The sequence below is a fragment of the Pteropus medius genome, unplaced genomic scaffold (assembly GCF_902729225.1).
Source record: "Pteropus medius unplaced genomic scaffold, Ma_sr-lr_union100, whole genome shotgun sequence".
NCBI classification, from domain to species: domain Eukaryota; kingdom Metazoa; phylum Chordata; class Mammalia; order Chiroptera; family Pteropodidae; genus Pteropus; species Pteropus medius.
Window position 1 is genome coordinate 38408742 of NW_024349800.1, and position 23328 is coordinate 38432069.

Genomic DNA, 23328 nt, shown 5'->3' on the forward strand with positions numbered 1-23328 from the left:
TTAGATATTCCTTTTAAAAATATGTCAAGTCTTGAAGGAATAAGCTGTTTGAGAAGAAGTGAAGCTTGAGAATATATGAGGTATTTCTTGTTGACAGGCTGAGCTTATGGAAACTACCTGGGTAAGAGCAGTCAGAAGTTGTCATTATATTAAACTGAGCCTTTGAGCAAGTTGCCCAAGATCAGAGTTTCTTCATACTGGAGCGAGAAATAAAAATAGCCCCTTTATGCAACTGTACATCAATAACTCAATCCCCAACTGCTGATGCTTTCTACTTTTGAATATAGAAATCTGCAACCTAACCTGGAGATGGTAGTTAGTTCGATAAAGGACTCAGAGATATCTGCCTTGCTACGCTTGTAGCTGTGGGCTTATTGGGGAGTTGCTTGGGCGATGTTGTCACTGTCCAGGTTTCAAGTACGTGCAGGCTTTCAGTGTCCTCAACACATTTCCATATTATGTAAAACTCTAATATAGTGGGGTTCTTTTCCTTTAGCATGTGACATCTTTTGGATAAATTAACAACTGGGTTACCTTCGTTGAGCCATTCTCAATGAATTCGAACCAATTCAGATTCACAAACAGTACAAAGCAATATAGCAGGCATGGTGGAGAACATAAAGATGAATGATATTGCCCCTATTTCAAAAACCAAGTAAATAAAATAAGTAGAGATTTAATTAACTGTAAATAAGTTGGAATTTGGTAAATACTGGAATGAGGTCTGAATGTGTTACAGGAGCCAGCTTTTGGGGGTGGAATGTCAAGGAAGTCTTACAAGAGGAGGGAGACGTCTTTAAAGTCCTGGTGAGATTTAACTGTTAGATAAGGTTAATTTTCTTAGATTGGACAGTGGATAAGGTTACACTATATAGAGCCTATGTTGCTAAGTAAATTGTGAAAGTCTCATTGCCCAAGTACAAAGGAAGGAATCTTAGTATAGTACTCAGCTTGCAGGAACCACATTAGTCATATATAATGGAATCTCTATTAGCAGAGTTTTGTTATGGTCAGATCTAGTTGAAAAGGCTTATCTTTCAAAACAACCAGTAGTGACGTAGTGACGTTCACAATGAAGTTCTGATTCTGTAGTACATATAATAAGCATAAGAATTCGGGAAATATCTTGGACTTGGATAGTCAGGGAAGGCTTTCTAGGGGAGGGAGGTATTTGAGTTGTCTTAGTGCATGGATGTGATTCGGATCTACCAAAAGGGTGGATAAAGAGTATTTCAAGATGATGGACAACATGTGCAGTGTCATACTGTAGAGAAAGCATGTGATATATTTTGGGCCAGAGAGGGGATAGAGCTCAAGAAGATGTGGTATGTTTTGGAGAGCAGTACAAGATTCAATAAGAGACCAGTTGTGGCAGGCCTTAAATGTCAGGCAGAGGAATTTGGATTTGATCCAAGAGTTAAGAGGAAGTGAATAAGCTCAGGCTTACACTAGCAAATAGGCTGCTGTCTCCATGCACATGAGATACACTGAGGAGTGTATTACATCTTTCCAGCCCTTCCTGGTGGTTAACGAAAGCTCCCTAATAGCAGTCCACTGACTCTTTGTCACTTGGAAGCCCCTGTTGCCTGACAGGACAGCTAGTAATGGGCATAGAGAAGCCACTTGGTATATCTTCTCAATATTGCTGAGAGGACCACAGAACCACAGAATTTATAGGAGGAAAGGGAATTTAGAGATCATCTAATCCAGTGGAATCCTTTCTTTAAACAGAAGCTTAAGTGGAGGTTCAAGATGTTGAAGATAGAAGAGATAGGAAATATGGTGCAAGCTGGGACGGGGACCTGGAAGCCCACCCGCATGGCCTCTCACTCATTGGGAGCCCCAAAAGAAACTAAGAAGAACACTCTGACTCCCCACTTCAAAACAAGGATCTAATCCAAACCAGTATTTGTAGATGAGGAAAATAAATACAAGAAGGAACGTGATTTCTTCCTGCCTGACAAATGTGGCTGGCTCTGAAGATGGCCAACTTAGGGACGTAAATAGCAAATTTGTTTTTTGCCTCCTGACCCACTTTCTGCCTCCACTGCAGTCTGATCATCCTTAAAGAAAATACTGAAAAACCCCATTCCTTTGGGCTGCCCCAAGCCCTCTCTCCAGAGCAGCCCTCCCTGTGCTCTAGTCTTTCTGGCCATCATATCTTTATTCTATATCCCCTTTCCTCAGAAATCCGCTCTTAGCAGACTGACTGCTGCTTGATGTGACCAACAAATCATGCTAACAAATATGTAAATAAGTTCATTCTCCTGGTTCATACAACTGATTTTCAGGCCTGATCTTTTAGAGACAGTAGCTTTAACTGAAGTCATTAACTCTGAGGATAAGCTTTCAGGCAACACACGGACCTGGCAGAAGGCCTTGCTTGGCCTCCTGCTTTTCCACCCTCAGATTGAGCTGACTTAGACCTGGTATGTTTGCCCTGTGTGGCCAGCCTTCAGGCTGCCTCCAGGAGGGCTTGTGGGCCATGTGACCTGGTCTTAACGTGAATGGGCCAAGAGAGCAGCTTTGAGAGAGACCCTCCAAAGCCTCACTGTCCTTCCTGCCCTTCAGCTGCCAGTGATACCCAGGCTTCCTTGGCCAATGGACTGGCCTTCAGGCCTCTGGAAATAACATTTCCCACACATTTCAAGAGCTTATTCCAGAGCTCCCTCCCTGAGCCAGAAGGGACCTTCAGCAACCCACGGCTCTCTACTCCTGGGTGACTACAGGGAGGGTCACTTTGAGAGGCACTTAGTGAATTGAAAAGCCTCTAGCCTGCGAACACACCTCACTGAAGTTGAGGAGAGGCAGAGTATACTCGAGGTTAGCAGTTCTGGGTTCTGGTCGTGGCCTGTAATTTTCAAGTGCCTCAGTATTTATCTGGGAAGCTCTGAAATGATAGTGTGAAATAAACGAAGGCAGGGAAGGACACAGTGAGTAATGGGTGTAAAAGTATTAAAGAGCTAAGCAAATATAGGACTATCTCGTGTCAGATAATTAAGTTTTATCAACATGATCAGCCATGTCAAAAACAGACCTTTATGTTGGCCCTCATGGAAACAGCTGTGCTTGGAGCCTTGCGTTTCACCAGACTGGCTACTAGGACACAACACCAGAGCATGTGGCTGCAAACCAAAATATTCCGATTGTTTGTCATAGTGTCTCACTTTTCATCTGATTGTGTTTGGGACACAGAGATACAATTTGCCTAGAAAACCTTGATTCTATTCTTGGTTTTTGCTGTGGTCTTGGATAGGTCACTTGAGCTATATGAGCTACTTCGTGGATTTGTAAAAGCGAGAATAATAATGCCTTTTAAAAATAATAATATTTTTCTTCTCTCTTAAGAATGTTATAAAAATAAAACAGGAATCTTTTTTTCAGGTAAAACTTTTAATAAAGTGAAGTTGATATTTATTATTATTATTATCATTGTTATTATTATTGCCAGGGCTGATTTCCAAGTGTATACTTTGCCAAGTTCACATTAGCCCAGTTCTGTTGATTATGCTGTTAGAAATTCTCACCTTGTAATCTACATACAGACTTCTCATGCAGCTTCTAGAAGTTTTCATTCACTTCACTTATTTATCCTTTTCTGTAATCCTAAGGAGAAAGTAAGGTTTGAAAAGAAAGGGGACTTCTATTAGTACTTTATATAAAAACTGAAGCTATATATCCTCCAAGCCCCAAACTATACAATAAAAGTTCTCTTGGATACTAGTGTGCTCCCATAATTCCTAGCATATAGCTTATTAAGTTATTAACCAGCAATTTCTCTGGAAGCATGTTAAACTTTGCTTTTAAACAAGTCACAGAGGGGGGGAAACATGCATCTCTCATAAAAAGAATAAAAAACATACACCCTCTAAAACGGTTTCCCCGGGCTTTGAACAAATCCCAAGCCCTACACAAGGTCTCTTTTTCCTCATTCTCTGCACGTAACTTGAGTGTTGGTACATTAATGAGAAAAAGATGCCTCCTAGAAAGATGGAAAAATATGAGGGGGGCGGCCCTCTGAGAAAGCAGGTGAGCCCGAATGGAGGGAAAAGGCGGAGCCTTGGCATTGAGATCATGGCCTCCTCTTGAACAGTGGCATTCCCAGGGAAAGCAGAGGTGGCCGTGGCTTTGACCCTGACCTAAGAATTGCTCCAGCACCTCTGTAGACTGCCTCGGCCATGCCGAGTTCCTACTCAGGACCCTGGTAAAGGGGTTAAGACCCTGTGTTTCCACAGATTCCATCCCCCAGGAACAAAAGCTGCTCTTCCAGGGGAAGCCCCTCATGCTCAGTAGTGCATGGCTGGGACATTTGGTTCCTTCCTGGGTAGACTCACAGCTCATGTTTCTCTCGCTTTGTGCATGGCAACTCAGTAAGAACTCCCTATAAATTGGTCAGCCACCAGAGCAGGGCACGAAGATGGCTTCACTTTAAAAGGAAAATCCAAGTAGGAGGGCTCCGGAGTAGCTTATATGTGTGGGTTGTGAGTATAAACACTTGCAAAGCTCCAGACCAAGAAAGGCTGGATAGAAGTTGGAGCATAACATAAGAATGCAGCTCTGCCGTCACCCTCCCCGCTTCCCCCGCCCCAGGGGAGGGCAAGGTAAACCAGCAGTCCTGGGTAGCCAGCCAGGCCCCGCATGCTGCTGCCAGCTGGCCTTGTATGCAGATCTAAATTCTGGATGTTACAGTGGGGGAAAATAACTTGTTTAAAAATATATATTCTGCAATTCATGACCATTTGGCATCTTGGTTTAAACAAATCCTCTATTGTTTCTCTAAGAATGCCATATGATGGTTGCTTGGCTGGGGGCTGTGGTAAAAATGGAAATCAGAAGGGAGAGAGGGGTTCTTTTTATTTTAATTTACACTTCCACATTTATATGACTTAATGTGGCCTACATCAAAAAAGTACCTCCTGGCTCCTAACCGCAGCAGCTCTTCCTTTTATAACCAAATGTAAGGAGAAGCAGGATTTGGTCTGCGGACAGCCACCATCACAGAAACTTGAACTGCCTAGGACTACAAAGATGGCCAACAGGATCTCTGGGAGACCAAAGGAAGGTCAACAGAATATCCATGTCAAATCAGCCATTCAGATTGTCCTTGGAGGCTGTTTTCTGATGGTTAGTCAGGGTAGGTTTCCTAGAGGACAGACTTTGAAGTGTTTTGAATAAAGGACGTGGTGTGGCTGGACATTGTCAAGTGGAGGAGGATCAAGGCAGGATGTGGGGACATGTCATAGACTTTTTTCCCCTCTCCCTCTTCTACCACTTTCCTCACTACCATTAACCTTCTCTTCTCCACTTGCCCCACTTCTCACCTGCCTTCTCTCTTCTTACTCCCCACTCACTTTTCTCTTTTTCCGGTTCTTTTCTTTCCAGCCTATTTTGGGCCCGGGGGTGGTCCCCAAGATGTATAGCTTCGTTATATATCCTCTGGCTCTGAGATAGATAGATAGATAGATAGATAGATAGATAGATAGATAGATAGATAGATAGATATACACACACACTCATGATAAAAGACTGCAAGTGCTTTTTGAGAACAGAAGAGATCTGAGTAGGAGTGAGCCTATGTCGGACCCACAATTAGAGGAAGAGCCTGCAATGGGTTGTGATTCGCCCCTACTAGGACTTGAGACCCCAGGTCACTCTAAGCCATTAAGCTTGTTCACTCCACCTATTTGATTTTCTGGTCTGCTTTCTTCCCTGCATGTGGCAAGCATGTTCCCACCTTTATATCTTTGCTCCAGTAAATTCTCCTGCCTGGAATTCCTTTTTTCCTTTCACTGGTCAAATCCTTCCATGTTTCCAGATCCCTTCTTAATGACATTCTCTCTGATTGTTTTTGAGTATTTTGTTTTTCTCCACATACCTCCCCCACCCCCCCACACCCCGACACACACACAACAAGACTATAAGCCCTGCAAAGCCAGAACTTTGTCCTCTTCTTCCTTTTCTAGTAGGATATCTCCCATGGTGCTCAGTAAATGTTTCTAGAAAATCTAAAAGTTATGCCATGTATCTAATCAGAATTCTAGAGGATTAGTTCTCTGGGGACTGGTGTGACCACAGACCCTGACTCTGTTGAAGTCCAGATGCAGTCTGTTGACTTAGAGACCTTCACAGGCACTAGCAGCCTAAAGTCAGGACAGCTGTTTCTAGCCCTCTGAAAATGGTAATGCATTCTTCAGGAAGAGTTTAGTGTGTCCAAAGTGAACTGTCTGTCTCTTCCAGGGAGCCCTCTAAGGCTTCACACTGGTGACTGGAAATCCCAGCTTTCCAGTGTGGTTTGGGCTGATGGGTCCCACTGCAGACTTCAACCCTTCGGAGTTTTGGGAGTTATTAAAGGTCATTCTTAAGCTCTCCTATTTGGGACATTTCACTCGTCCTCTATCATTTCCTGCTGCTCTTCTCCCTCACATCCCCTTTGCACTTCTTGTTCTCCAAACATGTCATGTGCCTAAATCTTTGGACATGCTGTGCTTCCTCTGCTGAGGTCACTCTGCCCATGGTCTGTATTCCAGACTCTTCCTCATTCTCCAGCTCTCTGCCAAGTCACTTCCTGGCTTACCCAGGTATACCGAGCAGTTCCCCCTTCCACTATCTTTAATATTCACGGTCAACACCTCCTTTGGGGCACCCATCATATTCTAGTATGATTGGTTATATGTTTCTCCCTCGAAACCAGTGGCTTTTTTGACAGCCACTCACAACAAAAAATATGTTTTACATGGGACCTAATGTATATCTGTGTGCTGAATGTGTGTGTGTATTGTGTAATGGCGTGTGTGTGTGTATATATACGCACTCATGAAATCGTGCACAGTTTGAAATTATTAAAATTTCAATGTAAGATATGTAAGATATGAACAGTCATTAAAAAAATACAACAGAGGGAATTTACTCAAGATTTAGCATATTTAATTTCAGGAATGTTCTCTTTCAACATATCCACCATCATTTTGGATACCAAGCATAACCCTGTTGATATCATTCAGTATAATGTAGGATGGCTTATTACCTGGAAAAGAAAAAGGAGTTAAATCAATCAATAATTTTACTTAAAATTATTGTATCATAAATTATTTATACCTTACATCAAAGATTTTATTAAAAATTCATTCTGGGCAAGAACTTTACCAGTGAAGGAAACAATACTATCTTTATTGCTTTGATGCACTCTGATTATATTTTCCCCTCCCTCCCTCTCCGAGCTCACCGTCTCCTTCCTCTTACTTCCTCCCAAACCTTCCTCCTTCCTTCCATTCTTTTTTTTTATGCTGGTCACCACCACCCACTAGCTGATTTCATAACCAACAAAATAGGTCCTAACCTACAGTTTGAAAAACACTATTCAGGACTCTAAGTTCCTTGAGGGCAATGACTGTCACTGAATCATTTCTTCTTCATATTTCCAAACACTGGCACTATCCTTGGCTCTCAGTAGCCTCTTAGTAAATATTTTCTGAATGAACGGGCCTCAGTTAAAAAGCTCTGCAGCCTCTGGGATTCTAGAAGGGATAGGAGAAGAGGATAATTTATCACAGCCTTCCCAAGAACTCCCGCTGCCCTCTAGACACTAGCGCCTTTGTGGCCATGTCCGGGAAGCCCTACTCTCTCTGCCTTGCCTTCTGCTTCCCCACAACTTCCAGGAGTGAAGGCAGAAGGTTTAACGGAGTTCAGAGATTTCCCAAGGCAGAAACATATTAATCAGATTCTCGGGCAGATATTTGTCAAGGGACAAATGATAAAAAATGGAAAAGAGAGCAAAATTCTTAACAAGCCCTTTGTTTCATTTGATGTATGTAACCTTAGTCCTCGTACTACCTGATTCCTGCTGCTCCTTCTAAAACTGCTCTCATGTTGTTTTTAAGCCCATCTGTTAGACCCTGACCACTTCAGATTTTTTCAATCACTTTAAATCTTCATTATACTGTGCCCTATGCCAGGGTTTTTCCATTTGGGGGTAGAAAAAAGCCCCAAGCCCACCAAAACTCTGTGGCTTCATTTCCTGTCCAGCTGGCTTGCTCCTCCCAAGATTTTATTCCCATCATCAAAGTGGCTTGACAGACCGAGAACAAACCTCTGGCTCACCCTGAAGTCATAGTGTACCATTTCCAAGTCAGAACAAACACCAAGTAACAGAGAAAACGAAAGGGAAAAAAATTATTTTCCTGACTTAGAAGCCAGTTCAGAGTGAAGCCCAACTCTGAATCTAGACAGGGATGTTATGTAGCTGCGGCTGTGGCTGTGTTCAAGGGTGGAGCCATGAACAGTGGGCTGCAAGCCAAAATTTCTCTGACTCAGTCTCAAAGGAGAAGCCATGGATGGACTCCTTTGTGGCCTAGATCCTCTCTTTTTCCTGGAATCAAAAGCAGCAGCATTTGAGGGAACCTCCCATGATCTCGTTGACTACCTCGGACTTGGCCTAGAGCTTCACAGTTATAGGAGCAGTCAGAGTAGTCCACGAAGTGTCCCAAGAAGCCAGCCAGGTCACCAGCCTATACCAGGTCACGAGAAGATGCAGGGGGCTTTTAAAGTTGCCAGTTTTTCCTGTATTCATTTAGAAATTTAAAAAAATATATATTAACTTAGCTAAAAATCTCATGGAAAGTAGGCTCCTCATCAGACTTGAAAGTCAAACCACTTCTGCCAAAACTTCCCTTTATGGCTTCACCAACAGGAAAACATCCATGGTGAGAAGCTATAACTCTATGAGGCCTCGTAGGAGCAGGCAGTACACTTTTACACTAAGAAGCACCCAGTTAGCACAAAGTATACCATGTCCTGAAAGCCTGGCTTGCCTTCCTCTTGCTCCTGCCTTCTCGGCACATTCTCTTATCTTCCCATTCTGGTCTCCCCAGGTCCCTAGACAAGCCAAACTAATTCCTTCCCATATCTATTGCCCCCTCCGAAATGCCTTTCTTTGTCAACTTCGTCTAAGTTTTAGCCACCTTTCACAGCCCAGTTGGAATTACATCTTCATAAACCCTTTCCATTTCTCCAGTCCACCCTGATACGTTCTTTCTCTTATCTCCTTAATTCCTGTCCCACAGTTTGACTTTATTTTTGTCTCTATAACTAGGCAACATTGTCTGAGGTCAGAAGTCATCTCATGTGCATCTCCTCCTAGCACCTAGCTCCAAGCTGGATGCTCCGGGGGCATTCCGTTTGCCCTCTGCAGGCCATTTACTTAGCCCTATACTAGACAGCTGATGATTTATTAACCCCCTCACTTCCTTTCTTGAATGGCCCTTTTTTGGCAGGGGAAAGGTCTACCTGTTAAACAGTGGGAATGCTAGAATTGTGAATGATAACATTGAATAAGTTTTTATGGGCCATGAGCTATTTATAATGGGTAAAAGAGTGAGGATAAGAAGTTATGATTGAGAGACCTGGGAGAAACTAGATAGAAACAAAAGGTAGGGGCAGGATTGGTGGAGTGGGGGGGGATTTTCAAATAGATAAAAGTTTTAAACGACAACAAAGAGAATGGAACTGCAGAGTACTCAAAGGAAATATGGGAAATATAATCTTGGAGAAGGATTAGACTTTGTAAGCATGATATAAAACCCAGGAGACATAAATAAAAAATTAATATACTTGATTACATAAAAGAAACATTTTTGAATTACAAAATAACATTACAAATAAAGTCGAAAGATGAATGGTAACCTACAAAAATATTTGTAAAACATGTGACGAAGAACAGATTTCCTTAACACACAAAGAGTTACTACAAATCAATAAGGAAAAGACCAACAACATAATGGACATGGATTTGAATGTAGTTCACAGAAAAAGAAATTGAAGTATCTTTTTTGAAAAGCACATTAAATGATGTTCAACCACACTTAAAATAATTGTGAATTAAAACAATGAGATACTGTTTTTCACTTATCATCTTGGCAGAAGGTAGAGTTTAATAATGTACTGTGTTGGCCAGGTTGTGAGGAAACCAGAATTCTTACACACTGTTGGTAAAAGTGTAAATTGGTGCTGTCTCATTGGAGAGCATCTTGACAAAATCAGTCAAAAATTTAAATGTGCAAATATCTTGATCCAAGATGCCAGAGTGCTGAGGAGAGTAATTAAGCTTCTAGGAATTTCTCCTCTGAGTACTCATTTGTGTGCTCAATACTGATGTACATACATATTCATTACAGCATTGTTTTCAGCAAAGTATCTTAAATCATCTGAATTATTTCAATAGGGCATTGGTACATTCATGAAACGGAACAGTTTACAACCATTTTTTAAAATGAGGCAAATCTTCATGTTTTTAATAAAATGATAGTCAAAATATATTAGTGAAAAAAAGTAAAACTCAGAACTTAGTATATCAGGTCTTCAAATAACGTCATTTCATTCAACATCATTTCGTTAATGTTGATGAGATGTAGGAAATTAACTCTTGTTAATATCAATTAGCTTATGCTCAAATTTGTTTCTTTATATGTCCTTTCACTTAAAGTCACAGAACCTATTGACAATGTTAAGTTAGGACCTACCATATATAGTAAACTATTTATGTAAAAATAAACAAGTGGGTAGCTCTAGATAGATTATAAATGAGTAGGATATACTAAAAAGGAGTAATAATGGTTGCCTCAGGGACCAGAATATGGGTAGAAGGTGGAGGCGTAGAAAAGGAACTTAATTTTCACTGCATGCCCTTTTGTACAGTATACCGTTCGAATTGTTTTTATACCATGTGCGTGTGTTACCTATTTTTTAAAGCTAATTTTAAAAAATAACCAGGTACAAATATGAAATTAGGCCAAACAGAAAATATACATATAAACTGGCAGGATAGGTACCAGGGAGCAAGCAGATACTGTAGGTGAAGCCAGTCAGTGGGACAGAAATGAGGCAGGTCAGCACAGAGAGACCTTTAAACAAGACAGTTTTGTTTTAACTCAAAAGTACCTGATTTGCTTTTCATGCTAGAACATATGCCAGCCCTAGGTTGTGGGCAGTTCAGGATGGAGTGGGAATAAACTTCAGGGAAATGGTAACTGTTAATTTACAGGGAATGAGAAGGATGGCTTTAGAAATCAAGTAAATTAAATCCACTAGCCAGAACACTGTGTCATTCCCTAATCTTATGTTGGAGGCAGAGTAAGGCAGGGAGTGGACACTCAGGGAGCCTCTGCCATGACCATGCACCTAGGCGGGCATCTAGTGTGCTCTGCCACACCAAATGCCCACAGTCACTCATAGGTGATTGGAGTTCCCTTTGTACAGGTCAGGAACCTGATTCAGGTCACAAATAATAAACGGCAAAGCCAAGATTCAAACCCAGATCTTTCTCTACTGTCTCTACCACTTGTGCTGAATTATTAGTACACCGAGGAGGTTTGGGCCTTTTTCATGGTCAGTATGAACTGAGGCTCAGAGCCAGGGACCTTCAGTGCTGTTCTCAAAAGAAAGTCTTCATTCTTTCTTTTTTATCTAGACTCCTAAATCTGAGCCCACTAACTTTTTCCAGCATGTGGATCAGAGAGTAAATTTAACTCCACTTATTAAGAGAAGAAAAAATTCCATTTGCCGGGAAAGGAATGTCTGCTCCAGTGTTTGTTAATGCTTTCATGTGTTTGTTTTTTAGCTGGTTACTTTAAGTCCATAGATATAACTTGTCATATGTGAGTGCAGTTCTCCGAATGCTTAATTGGTAATATTCATCACCCATGATTTTTCCCTTAAATGTGTTCACTTAAGAAGAAAATAATAGAATATAATCCACCCCCACCTCATATCCTTGTTTTCTTATAGATAACTGGGATAGGATATTGGTTTTGTTTGTTTCAATTTATGTGGAGCCAGAGCATGGAGTTTATCTATTTTGTACACACGTAGCCCTGACCTCCACCATGTGCTGTAGGATTTCACTTTCTCACTTGACTTTCTGATATGTTCCCGCCATTCGTGATTATCTTTTTTTAGCATTTGCTATAACTCCATAAGCCTCATGACATGCCTGGTAGAAAATACCCATTTAATCTTTTCTGGGACCTAGGCCTCCAGGAGAGAAAACATCAATTTATTTTCTGTTCTTTACCTTTCTAGGCAAAATCCCTGTTTGGTGACCAGAGCTGTATATATTGATATTCTCTTCCTGTTGACTCGCTGCCTTGACAAAGCCACAAAAGGCAACCAGCCAGGTATGATTCATAGTTATATCATATTTTGGAATGATTACAGGTCTTTGAAATGTAATTGGGGTTTTGAGTGGCTCTACCACACACTCCCTCACCTTCTACTTTTGTTAAGACTAACCCCATATCAAAATTAAACATAATGTCATATGGTTTTCTCATAGAAGCTTCTCAAAGAAACTTGTCCTTGTTTAGTTGAAAGTTTGCTGTTTATTTTCTATTTGACCATTCGGGGAAGAGTGTGGACTCAACTCAGATACCCTCTGCGTTTCTGAGACCTTGGCTCTTTCCTATTTCATGCATTTTCTTTGAAAGGTTGTCATTTTCAATAACTGAGAGTTCTTTCTGTTCCATTCTGTGTAGATAACAGAGCTGCACTCAGTTGATGCTGGAGCCTGGATATTTGAGATTCTGTCTCAAATCCTCCCTTTACTACCTTAAGCTCTGACTTTGTATGTGTTCCTTAGTCATATATGTTCCCCGGTATGGGACCCAGATCCACATACAATTGTTCTATTTTAATCATGATTCACAAAGTGATTTTCTTAAAAGAGAGAAGGGCAACTCCAAATAAAATTTTTGATGTGTTTATATAAGAGGCCGCAGGAAGTGCTGTACATGAGTTCCAGGCCACAGACTGAAACTGATTTTCGTCAACACAAACTGGAATGCAGGGTAATGAGCCTGCAACTGGTTAAAATCAGCCTCTTCTAATTGATTAGGCCTGTCTAAGGGAGGCTACAATTACAAAGTCAGATTCTGAGTACAAGCAGGCCAGGCCTTTCCTCTGTTAAATTTAGTCTGTCAATGATTTGTTGTCCTCAGTAAATACATTCAGGCTGTCAGAGTCCAGCTTTGTCCATATGGAACCCTGTTCCCAAATTCAAACCAATTTAAAATGCTTTGAGGGGGAGGTGCGAAACCGCCTCACCCGGATCAATGCATATTAGCCCACAAAGCCCTTGTGGCCACGCAGAGGTAATGAGAACATGCCTGGACTTTCATCAGCTTCGCATCCCTCCATAGGGGTAGCTGCTGTATCCGTTTGGTAGAACAGGATCGTGTAGTTTTATAGCTATAAAATAGCCCAAGTTTATGCCTCTTATCCTAGCGTAATTATTAATAGTGCCCCCTTTTACTCTTGAAAGTGTCCAGGTTTGCACAATAAATTATAGGTCAACCAAGCTATAAGAGACCTCAGGGTTATGTCCGCTTTATTTTGCACTCGAGCTAACTGGGGTCCAGAGATTATAAATCATGTGTTACCAGAAGTAAATGTTTCTACTATTTTTGTATTTCAGTTCCAAATTCCATATAGCTTTATGATACTTCTCTGATTAGTGTCCAAAGGGCCTTGGCCATGAAAGACTTGCTTGCTATTCACAAGTCCAAGCAGTGAGATCCTCTCAGAGTTGTGTGGTTGACTATAATCATTAGTTTATTCGAAGTAAGTTTTCCTTGGCCTTTTAGTACCATTATTCCTCGTCTGGAAGGGTTAACCCTTGGATGTTATAACATACCCTCTCATCTCCAACTGCTAGTCCTTTACTGAAGAGTTGGGCTCCTCCATAAAGATGTCCTTGGCCATTCTGAATCATCCTTTCCTCTAAACTCTTACATCATTTAGAGCTTATACCCCAATTAAATGTGACCATAAGCTGTCATTTATTACTCAACAGTATTTCACTTTATCGATGTATTATTCCTCTTAAAGTCCTTTCTTTGAAGAGTAAGATGTGGGGGAATGGGACACTTTACCCGAGTATAAAAGCCATAGCTCTAACTATTTTATCCTGTACTGTCCACTGTGGCAGTCACTAGCTGCATGTGGCTCTTGAACACTTGAGGTGTGGCTAATCCAAATTGAGATGTTCTGTAAGAATAAAATACACACCGAATCCAAAGACTTAGCATGAAAAATATAATGTAAAATTTCTTATTAAGTTTTTATATTGCCTACATATCAAAATAATATATTTATATATTTATGTAAATAAAATGTAGTATTAAAATTAATTTCACCTGTTTCTTTTTACTTTTAAAAATGTGGCTACCAGAAAATCAAAATTACATATATGGCAAATATTATATTCCTATTAGACCAGTACTGATTTTGTCTAGTCCTTTGGAAATTGCCCTCATAAAGCACAGGCTATATGTGTATTTGTCTATCTATATGAATGTATATGTTCACACAAACATATACATATAATACATATAATACATTCATATAAACAGTGGTAAAAATTTTCCTCTTTTGGGGATGAATTAGATTTTAGAACTAACCTAATGTCAAATACAGTGGTGATCAAGATGGATAGCACTGTTTAGGATAAAAATAAGCTATGAACTTAAAGTAATGAAAACTGTTCTTATGTGTTTCATAAATTATTCCCAAAGGCAGTTTGAACAATAGCTAAATATATCACCAAGCAAGGTGACTACTCATTTATGTGTAGATTTCAATATGATTTCAAAATAATGTCATGGCTTTATAGTTTTACCTTGTAAGTACCTTGAAAGAATGGATCATGCCTTAGATTCTTTGTCCCCCAGGTAAGCAGGCCCTCACTAACTGGATTTCTTATTGAAATACAAAGTTTTCCTCAGTTTTTAGAATAGTAACAGTTGTCATCAAGATACAAGTCTTGGTGTTGGCTCCATAGTGTAGTGGTTAGCCGTCTGCTTTACACACAGAAGGTCCTGGGTTCACACCCCAGGTGGAGCCACGGACCATACCCCGAGTCCACCAGGCCCCGGGTGCACACCGCGAGCATATGGGAGGAGACACCCCACCCTCAGAGATCCAGCTCTTAAGGGGAGATGGCAACACCTATAGGTCAGGGGTAGAAGTGCAGGGAGAGGGAATTAAAGAGGGGGGAAAAAAAAAGATACAAGTCTTATTTAAATTCATATATCAATTAGATAGAAATTCATTTCTGAATTTAAATAAGGTGTTTATATCATGGACATATGTTTATAAATATCTGTATATCTACTTCCATTATTGGCTCACAAAACTCAGAATAGGGAGTATACCACATAGGCTCTGAAGCCAGACCCCAGGATTTACTTCCCATTTTCTAGCTTTGTGACCTCTGGCAAGTCATTTAACCTCTTTGAGACACTTCCTTGATTGTAAATGGGGGTAATAATAGGGTCTGTATCTTATTGTGGTTGTCAGCTAATACGTGTGAAGCCCTGTATAAAGAATGTGTTTTACATGGCATAGAATAAGTACTCAATAAATATTAGCTACCATTATTATTATTATCATCATTATCATTAGCTCAAAACCATGCATCTAATCCACTCTTCTACAGCCTGTCAGAATTATGCTCTACCCCTCACATTCACAATTCTCCTTATAATCTTAAAGATCCAGGAAAAAGAAATGCCTGCTTTCTTAGGAAAACACAGAAGCACAAAACACCTGGCTTAGAATTTCAGGAACCCACTTTGAAATCCACTTGAATAGGGATGCTCTTGCTCCCCTGACAGATCGAGAAAAGGATCATTATTTATTGCTGTCCATTTCTTTTTTTTATTCATCAGACATGACATGCTAGCATCAGACACACTGACCACCTTTATTTGGAGATACACATGAATATGCCTTGGACTTATAAATCGGTGCAATAAGGGATTATAGATGATATAAAGGAAGTGTGTATGGAACACATTTAAGGCACAAAGAATGAAAGGTCATTTCTACTTGGGAGGGTAGGAAAGGCTCTATAGAAGAGGAGGTGGTTAAGCAGAGTTTTGAAGATGGGTAGAGATTCACTGATGGTCAAGGTGGAGGTGGGCATTATAGACAGAGGGAAGAGTATAGCCAAAGCCACAGAGGCACAAGTCAGCACAGTCTTCAAAGACCTAGGACAGTGGGACTAGAGTGTTGAGTTCAAGGCCACGCAGGTGTGACTAGAAGTGAGACTGGGAGGCAAGAACTCAATCATGGATGGCCTCATTGGCCAAAATCTGAGGGGTTTGGACTCAGCCCTATAGACAAGGGAGATAATTGGAGGACATAAGACAGAGAGTGGGGTTGTGTGGTTTTAAGAAAAGGTGACATTTCTTTCTGTGCCTGCATCCTCCTTATAGGATTCGTAGGACCCTTATGAACCTAAGTTCCTGTTGTTGCTAAAAAAGATTGTAACTAAAAATTCCTTCACAGAATGTCAAGGAGACTTGTCCAGGCATCGTGATAATCAGTATTGGGGGTTTGGGAGGTTAGAAATGGGGAGGAGAGGACTAGCACAATGCTAAAGTAGTTGTTTTAAAATGGTGTGATTATAGGGGGGTTTCTTCCTCTTATTTTCTATTGTACTAATTTTATACAGCATAATTCTGTTTTATTCGTGTGTGTGTGTACATGTATTTCAACAGTAAGTGTATTTAAATGTGAATATTGAAGATTGCTTATTCTCAAAGAAAGGAAGTAATATCAATTTCAGGGAAACTTTTTTGGGATAGAGGAAGATCTGCCCATCTCCTTTCAAATGCTATTTGGTAAATGACCTTGGAAGGCTAGTCCTTCCTCTAAAATGTCTTAGAACTACGTTGAAGGGCTGGGGGCATAAACAATGAGGAAAATGGTGAAGGGGAAAGGCAGAGAAGATGATTGGAAAAGCTTAAGATAATGATGTGTTTTGTGTAATTCAGACTTTTATCTTAGTACTTCTCAATCATTTGAGGTTTTCTCAGCCATTAACTAGGTTTTAAAAATTCCAAATCTGGAGATTTTGTTTTGAGTTTTAAAGTGCTTTAAACCCACAAGGACTCTCTGTCCCCTGTATTCTTTTTCCTCTTCTGAATCCAGCTGTCATCATTAGTATATATCACTTTCCTGCTGGAAAGAAAATTATAGTCTCCGGTTGGAGTTGGAGGGATGAGGAAGAAAAAGCCTAACTGCCACAAGGACTCAGAGGCTGTCACAGGCCTGAGCGGGGCGTGGAAACAGAGAGCTTTCATTCTTATTTTAAACCCATCTTAAATTATTTGCTCTCAGGCTGGAAATTTTCCATTGAAATATCTATTTACTGAAATACTAACTGAGACCTGACTAAATATTTACCCTCTTTATTCTGAAAGATGGACTTTCTGTTTCTCTTTTATGTCCATACCCCTTAAATTTATTTTTCACAGCTATCGAATTGAACATTTTCTTTTACCAAGTATTTTAAAAATCTCTTACCTATTTACACTTTCTGACCTTCAGCTTAAGTTTTCTCGGTTGTTAGGTAAAGGGATTTTCCTTTTCTAGTCTCTATTTTACTAATTTTATTTAAACTAATTCTTTCTTTTATAATTATATGTATATATAGTGTATATATATATATATACTATGAATCTTGAAGATTTGTTAGTCTCGAAGAAGTAAAGAAATGACATAATAATAATTTCACAGAAATGTTTTAGGTGGAGAAGGATTTGTCCATCCTATTCCATATCATAAAAGTGTCCTCAAAAGGCTGTTTACCTGCCCCTGAGATGTATGTAGGAGGCCTCTCATACTCATTTTCGGAAAACATTTTCAATATCACCTTCCTTATAGGGATCATAATAATTATAACCAACATTTATTGAGCATTTAACTCAATGCCAAGCACCGTGCCAAGCATTTTACTTGCATTCACGAAGGAGGTACTAGCGGTCCTTCATTTTAGACAGGAGGAAACTGAGGCACAGAAAGAACTGCCTAATGTCTCGTATGTGATAAGAAAGCAGAGCCTGAGTTCTCCATCCACACACACCGTGTCCCCACAGCGCAATCAGGGGCGGGGGCAGAAAAACCACTCCCTATCTCAGAGAGGGGCACCCTGGAACCCTCTTTGTTTGCTCACCTTCCCAGGCTTCTGCCTCTCCTCTAGAGTCCCCAGGCCTCAGAGAAGGATCCCCTTTACAGGAGCTGCCAGGACACATGTTCTATGGGGACTTTCTTGCCCACATTTCTGTCTCCCATTCCAAGGTGTGTAGAGTAACATGAGAGTATACCCAGGACTGGAGCAGTTCCTAGAAAGAGAAAACTTGACTGCTCCCCGGGCAGCCACCTGCCCTTTTTCTTTTTGAAAGTGGACCTATGGCCACCGTATGGCACACTCCAATACCAGGCTGCTGGTGACTGCTTTTTGTGGTTTCTTTGTTAGCTGGGATTTATAGTTTGGATCTCGTCATTCTGCCAAGTACTATAAACATTTTGTTTTAATTGGAATATAACTAATTATTATTATTATTATTATTATTATCATCATCATCATCATTATTATTTTTCTTCTAAATGCCTTAAAAATGACCAGCTTGTGAGCATGCAGTCAGAATTCCTGGAGTCTAAATGCCAAGTCAGTGTGCTTTGCAGATCGGTGTGTGATTAGAAGACAGACTCTCATTTATTACAGCTTTTATTTATATAATGGAAGTTAGGTAATGTAAGCCCTCCCAAAGGCCAGCTTAGATGTTGATGATGGTTAAGTGGTAAAATCTGTGAGAAGTATTCAACAATGCCTTGTATCTGTAGTGCCTAGAATGTGAATAATATATGTGTGACATGAATAAATATAAAGTCAATTATTTTTATAACATATTAACTTCCTTTACCTAAGTTCCTGGGAAATATAGCCAAACAATTACAGAGAATGAAAACATTGGCAACTTACAAACACCTGCTTTGATTATTTGGTCTAATTAGGTTAAATTTAAGCAATCCCATCTGAACAAATTGAAAACAATTCTTATCTGTTCCCTCGGTCACGGACTTTTATCGGTGTTGGATGCAGATGTGTTTAATATGACACAGTTAGTGCTATTCTCTTAGCTCTGGGTGGGAGATAAAAGGGAATTGAGAACATATTTTTTAGAGTCTTCTGGGGACTTTGTAATTTCTGGGCCCGCAGCTATGAAATTTCAGGGGAAAAAAACAGACCTTGTTGTCAACAAATAAGTTGCTTTTTTCCAAACACTGGAACTGTCATCTGAACTGTGGCTTTTGCCAAAAGTGTCTTTCCCAGGGAATAGTGAGCTCCTAAAATCAGCCGATGGTTCCTAGCTGCCTTTCGGAGGTCAGAATAATACAGAAGTCTTATTAGATTGCTAGGTCATGCGGTGTGTATCTCTCATTAATTCCAACCTGGAGCTGAGTACATAGGCCCTATTCTGTAGGTTGTCTTTCCACTTTGTTAGAGTTTAGAGACCATTTAATCAATAGGTAGAATGGAAACCATAGCAATTAGTGCCTTGCTCAAGGTCACACAGCAGGTTAGTGAAATAGTCCAGCTTTCCTGGTTCCTGGTCCACTGCCCATTTCTATGACCAAAATTAAAGGCCTCATTCATAATATAGTATGATAATTGAGCTGTGTTTCCATCTGTAACAAAACTATGTCATGAACCCTCCTTACCCACATTTCCTCCCCAGGACTAAAATACTGTTCAAATGAGCAACTAGGCGTCTCACCTGTAATTTCAGGTTTCCTATGTGTTCCTCTTGCCCCACTCCAGCCCCCCTCATCACTGACCGATAACCTGAAACTAGTTGCCCATGTTAATTAAATTAGTTAAGCAAGTTGTTTTTGAAAGCATATTCTAGACATTTCATAGAAACGAAATCATACAACATGTGGCCTTTTGTGTCTGGATTCTTTCACTTATCATAATGTTTACAAGGTTCATCTATGTCATAGAATTAATCAACAGCCTATTCTTTTTTATGGTCAAATACTCTATTGTATAGAATTACCACATTTTGTTTATCCACTCATCAGTTGATGGTTGTTTCCACTCTTTGGCTATTATGAATAGTGCTGCTATGAAGATTCATGGACAAGTTTTTGTGGAGACATATGTTTTCACTTCTCTTCTCCAAAGAGATTGCACCATTTTACATTCCCACCAGAAAAATATGAGGTTTCCAATTTCTCCACATTCTCGACAGCACTTATTATTGCCCATCTTTTTTATTTTAGTCACCCTAGTGGGTGTGACGTGGTATTTCATTGTGCTTTTAGTTTGCATTTCTCTAATGACTGATGATGTCGAGCATTTTTTCTAGTGCTAATTGGACATTTGTACATCTTTTTCAGAGAAATGTCTATTCAGATCCTTTGCCCATTTTTAAATTGGGTTATTTGTCTTTTTATTCTTAAGTTGTAAGAGTTCTTTGTATATTCTAGTTATCAATCCCTTATCACATATACAACTTGCAAATATGTTCTCCTATTCTGTAGGTTGTCTTTCCACTTTGTTGATAATATCCTTTGATGTACAAAAGTTTTTATTTGGATGAAGTCCAATTTATCTATTTTTATCTTTTGCTGTTTGTGCTTTTGACATTTTATCTAAGAAACCATTGCCTAATCCAAGGTCAAAAACATTTATACCCATGTTTTCTTCTTAAGAGTCTTATAATTTTATCTGTTAATATCTGATTGATTTTGAGTTAATTTTTCTATTTGGTATGAGATACAGGTCCAACTTCATAACTTTTGAAATCAAGACGTGTGAATCCTACAACTTTGTTCTTCTTTTTAAGATTGTTATGGCTGGATCTCATATTTTCATACAAATTTTAGAGTCAGCTTGTCAATTTCTGTAAAAAGAAAAGACACACTAGCTAGGATTTCAATAGGTATTATGTGAAACCTGTAGGTCTATTTGAAGAGTATTGCCATTATAATATTATGTCTTCAAATGTTCACTCAGAATTCTTCCAAGACTTGCTTTTAAGCTTCGTTGTGGTGGATATACTTTACAGAGGAGCCTTTCGTTAGGCAAATTTAGTCTCTTCCTGATGCCCCATGTATTAAAGGTTTCTCTACTCTGGTTAGTAGTCTGGGGCAATTGCAAGGCTTACCTTCTTTGCTTCCTTCTGTCAGGTCACAGTCCTGTACTACTGTGATAACTAACGTTTAAAAACAATTTTATACATTTTATCTAGTTTTGTAGTTGTTTATGGCAGAGGACAATTCCCATAGCAGTTAAACCTTCATTTGCTGAAGCAAAGATCACTTATATCATTTTGTTTTGAAACCTCTTGGTTCCTCAACTATGAAATGGGGATAATACCATCAGAGGACTGGGGTGAAGGTCACATGAAAAAAATTGTGAAAACTCCTTGAAAAGTCATATTATAAGAAAGGAAAAATCCAACATTGGAAGAAAAGTGGCTATCAGGAGGTAAAATTGATAGGAAGAACAAAGAAATGAATGTTTATCACATCTAGACAGAGCTTTGCTCATCCCATGGTAGGGTACACTTACTCCCAGGTTCACCTCCATTGCTCACCTGGCAGAATTGACTTAACTCCTCTCTCTATGTTGGGGCTGGACTTCACATTAAATAGGATTCCCAGTCCAACCAGATTCTTTTAGATTTGCCAGCTTTAAACTGCACCTTGCAGCATCATTCCTACAGATATTGGTCTGTATGTAGGCAAGTGGTGCCAGGAACCTCTCCAGTCTTAGAGTCTGTTTCTCTCAGAACTATAAACTGTAGCCCTGGCAAGGGACTGAGATAGGTGGTTCTAGCCTCTTTCTTATTACAGGTGAGGTAACAGAGGTAAGCATCAGTTCTCTAAAGGAATCTTCTCTCTACTTTCTCTTAAGTTGGTTTTACACTATGTCTCATTGGCTGTAGATAGAAGCCCCAGGTCCTTTGTGGGGGGAAAAAAGTCAACAGAGATGCCTAAGATGTGATGATAGGGAAATTTCTGATTTCCCAATCTTGTCCTTGGAAGCAATTCACTGACAGAACCAGAAGCAGTGTATGCTTAGAAGAAATTTGTGTTCATGTCCTAGGTTGTCACATGTTTATCCACTAGTGTTTCCTTACTTTCTCCCTATGTCAGGCACAGGCAGGGTGGGATGGTGGGTGGAAACAAGTAAAAGCTGTTGGTTCCACCCAGTGCCTCCTGAGCCCTCTAAAGAGACTGAGTTTTTATCTCATGGGTTGACAAGATAGTCTTCGAATTTTTTTCTCAGAAGCTCATCTTCCTTCCTCAGCAGCAGATAAAGAATTGTGTGCTTAAAAATACATGCCTTTGAAAATATGCTTGGGTCAAGGGAAGAAGGGAATGTTTTCAAAGGGGTGTGTGTTGGGGGTTCCCACCTGTGTAAGCAGGGCATAAAGGGGTTCAGAGACCTAGAAATAAAAGTAGTCAAGAAATAAACAACCAGTACCAGTTCAGGGTGCTTCTCAAGACAAAGTTAGCCTCCATTTCCTTCCAGCAGGTCATTCTAAATGTTTGTAACTAGAGGGGCCCCTGGGGTCAGGATTACAGTTTATTGGGAGGGGCAGAGGATTAAATAGAAGAATGGAATTTCCCTTCGATAAGGAGAAGCCAAGATTTAGTAAATCAGTTGATTTTTTTGTTGTTGTAGTTCCTATGGTTTCCTTTCCTCACCAAATATAATATTTTTACTAAGAAATTGCATAACAGGACATTAACATTCACAGAGTATACAAATTATCATCTGGGATTATTTTTAGAACCAGTTTATCAGCTGTTTCAGATAAGAACTTTTGTTGGATCTGATTACAGATCTCTCTGACCAGAGCTACAATTCTTTGAAATAGAAAACGCTGGCTATCTCACTATGCATTAAAAATGAAATCTGCTTCGTATTTTCTCCCTACTTTTTTAAGGAGGGTAGAGGTTCTGGCAGAGAGAAAGGAGGATAGAGAAAACTTCAGAAAATTACATCTACAAACCTTTTTTGACCTAGTGGTATCAGAGAATATCTCAAAGAGAAATTCATTCATTCATTTGAGGCAGAAGAAACAGCATGTGCAAGATCAAGCAAATAAAGAATCTTCTTCTGAGCCTCAATGGCAAGTGACCACCATAGTGGTACAATCAATATTGCCATTTACACAATGTCCTTAATAAGTGAGTTATTCCATAGCAGTGAAACCATTTTTTTCTGTTTGGTTGGCCTTTTTAGTCCTGAAGAGGATCCTTTTCCCTTCATGGATACCGATCGCTGCTTATAAGTAGAACGGTTTTTCTGTAATTACTGGGGCTTTTGCTTCTCCCATAGCTATCTCTCCTGAGCCCAGGAAAATGCTGTCACCTTGGGCCTGTACACTTATTCCCCTTTGCTTTTTTTGTTTTTGCCCATTCAGCATAAAAACAATCAGGCTATCTTGATTCGTGACATAACAGTGAGGGCCA

At 39.9% G+C, this 23328-nt stretch overlaps 1 protein-coding gene across 2 annotated transcripts in view; it reads left to right on the forward strand.

The window, feature by feature from the left end:
• The window catches only part of THADA (THADA armadillo repeat containing), a 279803-nt gene that overhangs the window by 202464 nt on the left and 54011 nt on the right, over positions 1–23328 (forward strand). For both annotated transcript variants that reach the window (XM_039887287.1, XM_039887288.1), the window contains one exon: positions 12073–12167. In XM_039887287.1, the coding sequence (XP_039743221.1) occupies positions 12073–12167 (95 nt within the window). The remainder of the gene's footprint in view (positions 1–12072; positions 12168–23328) is intronic.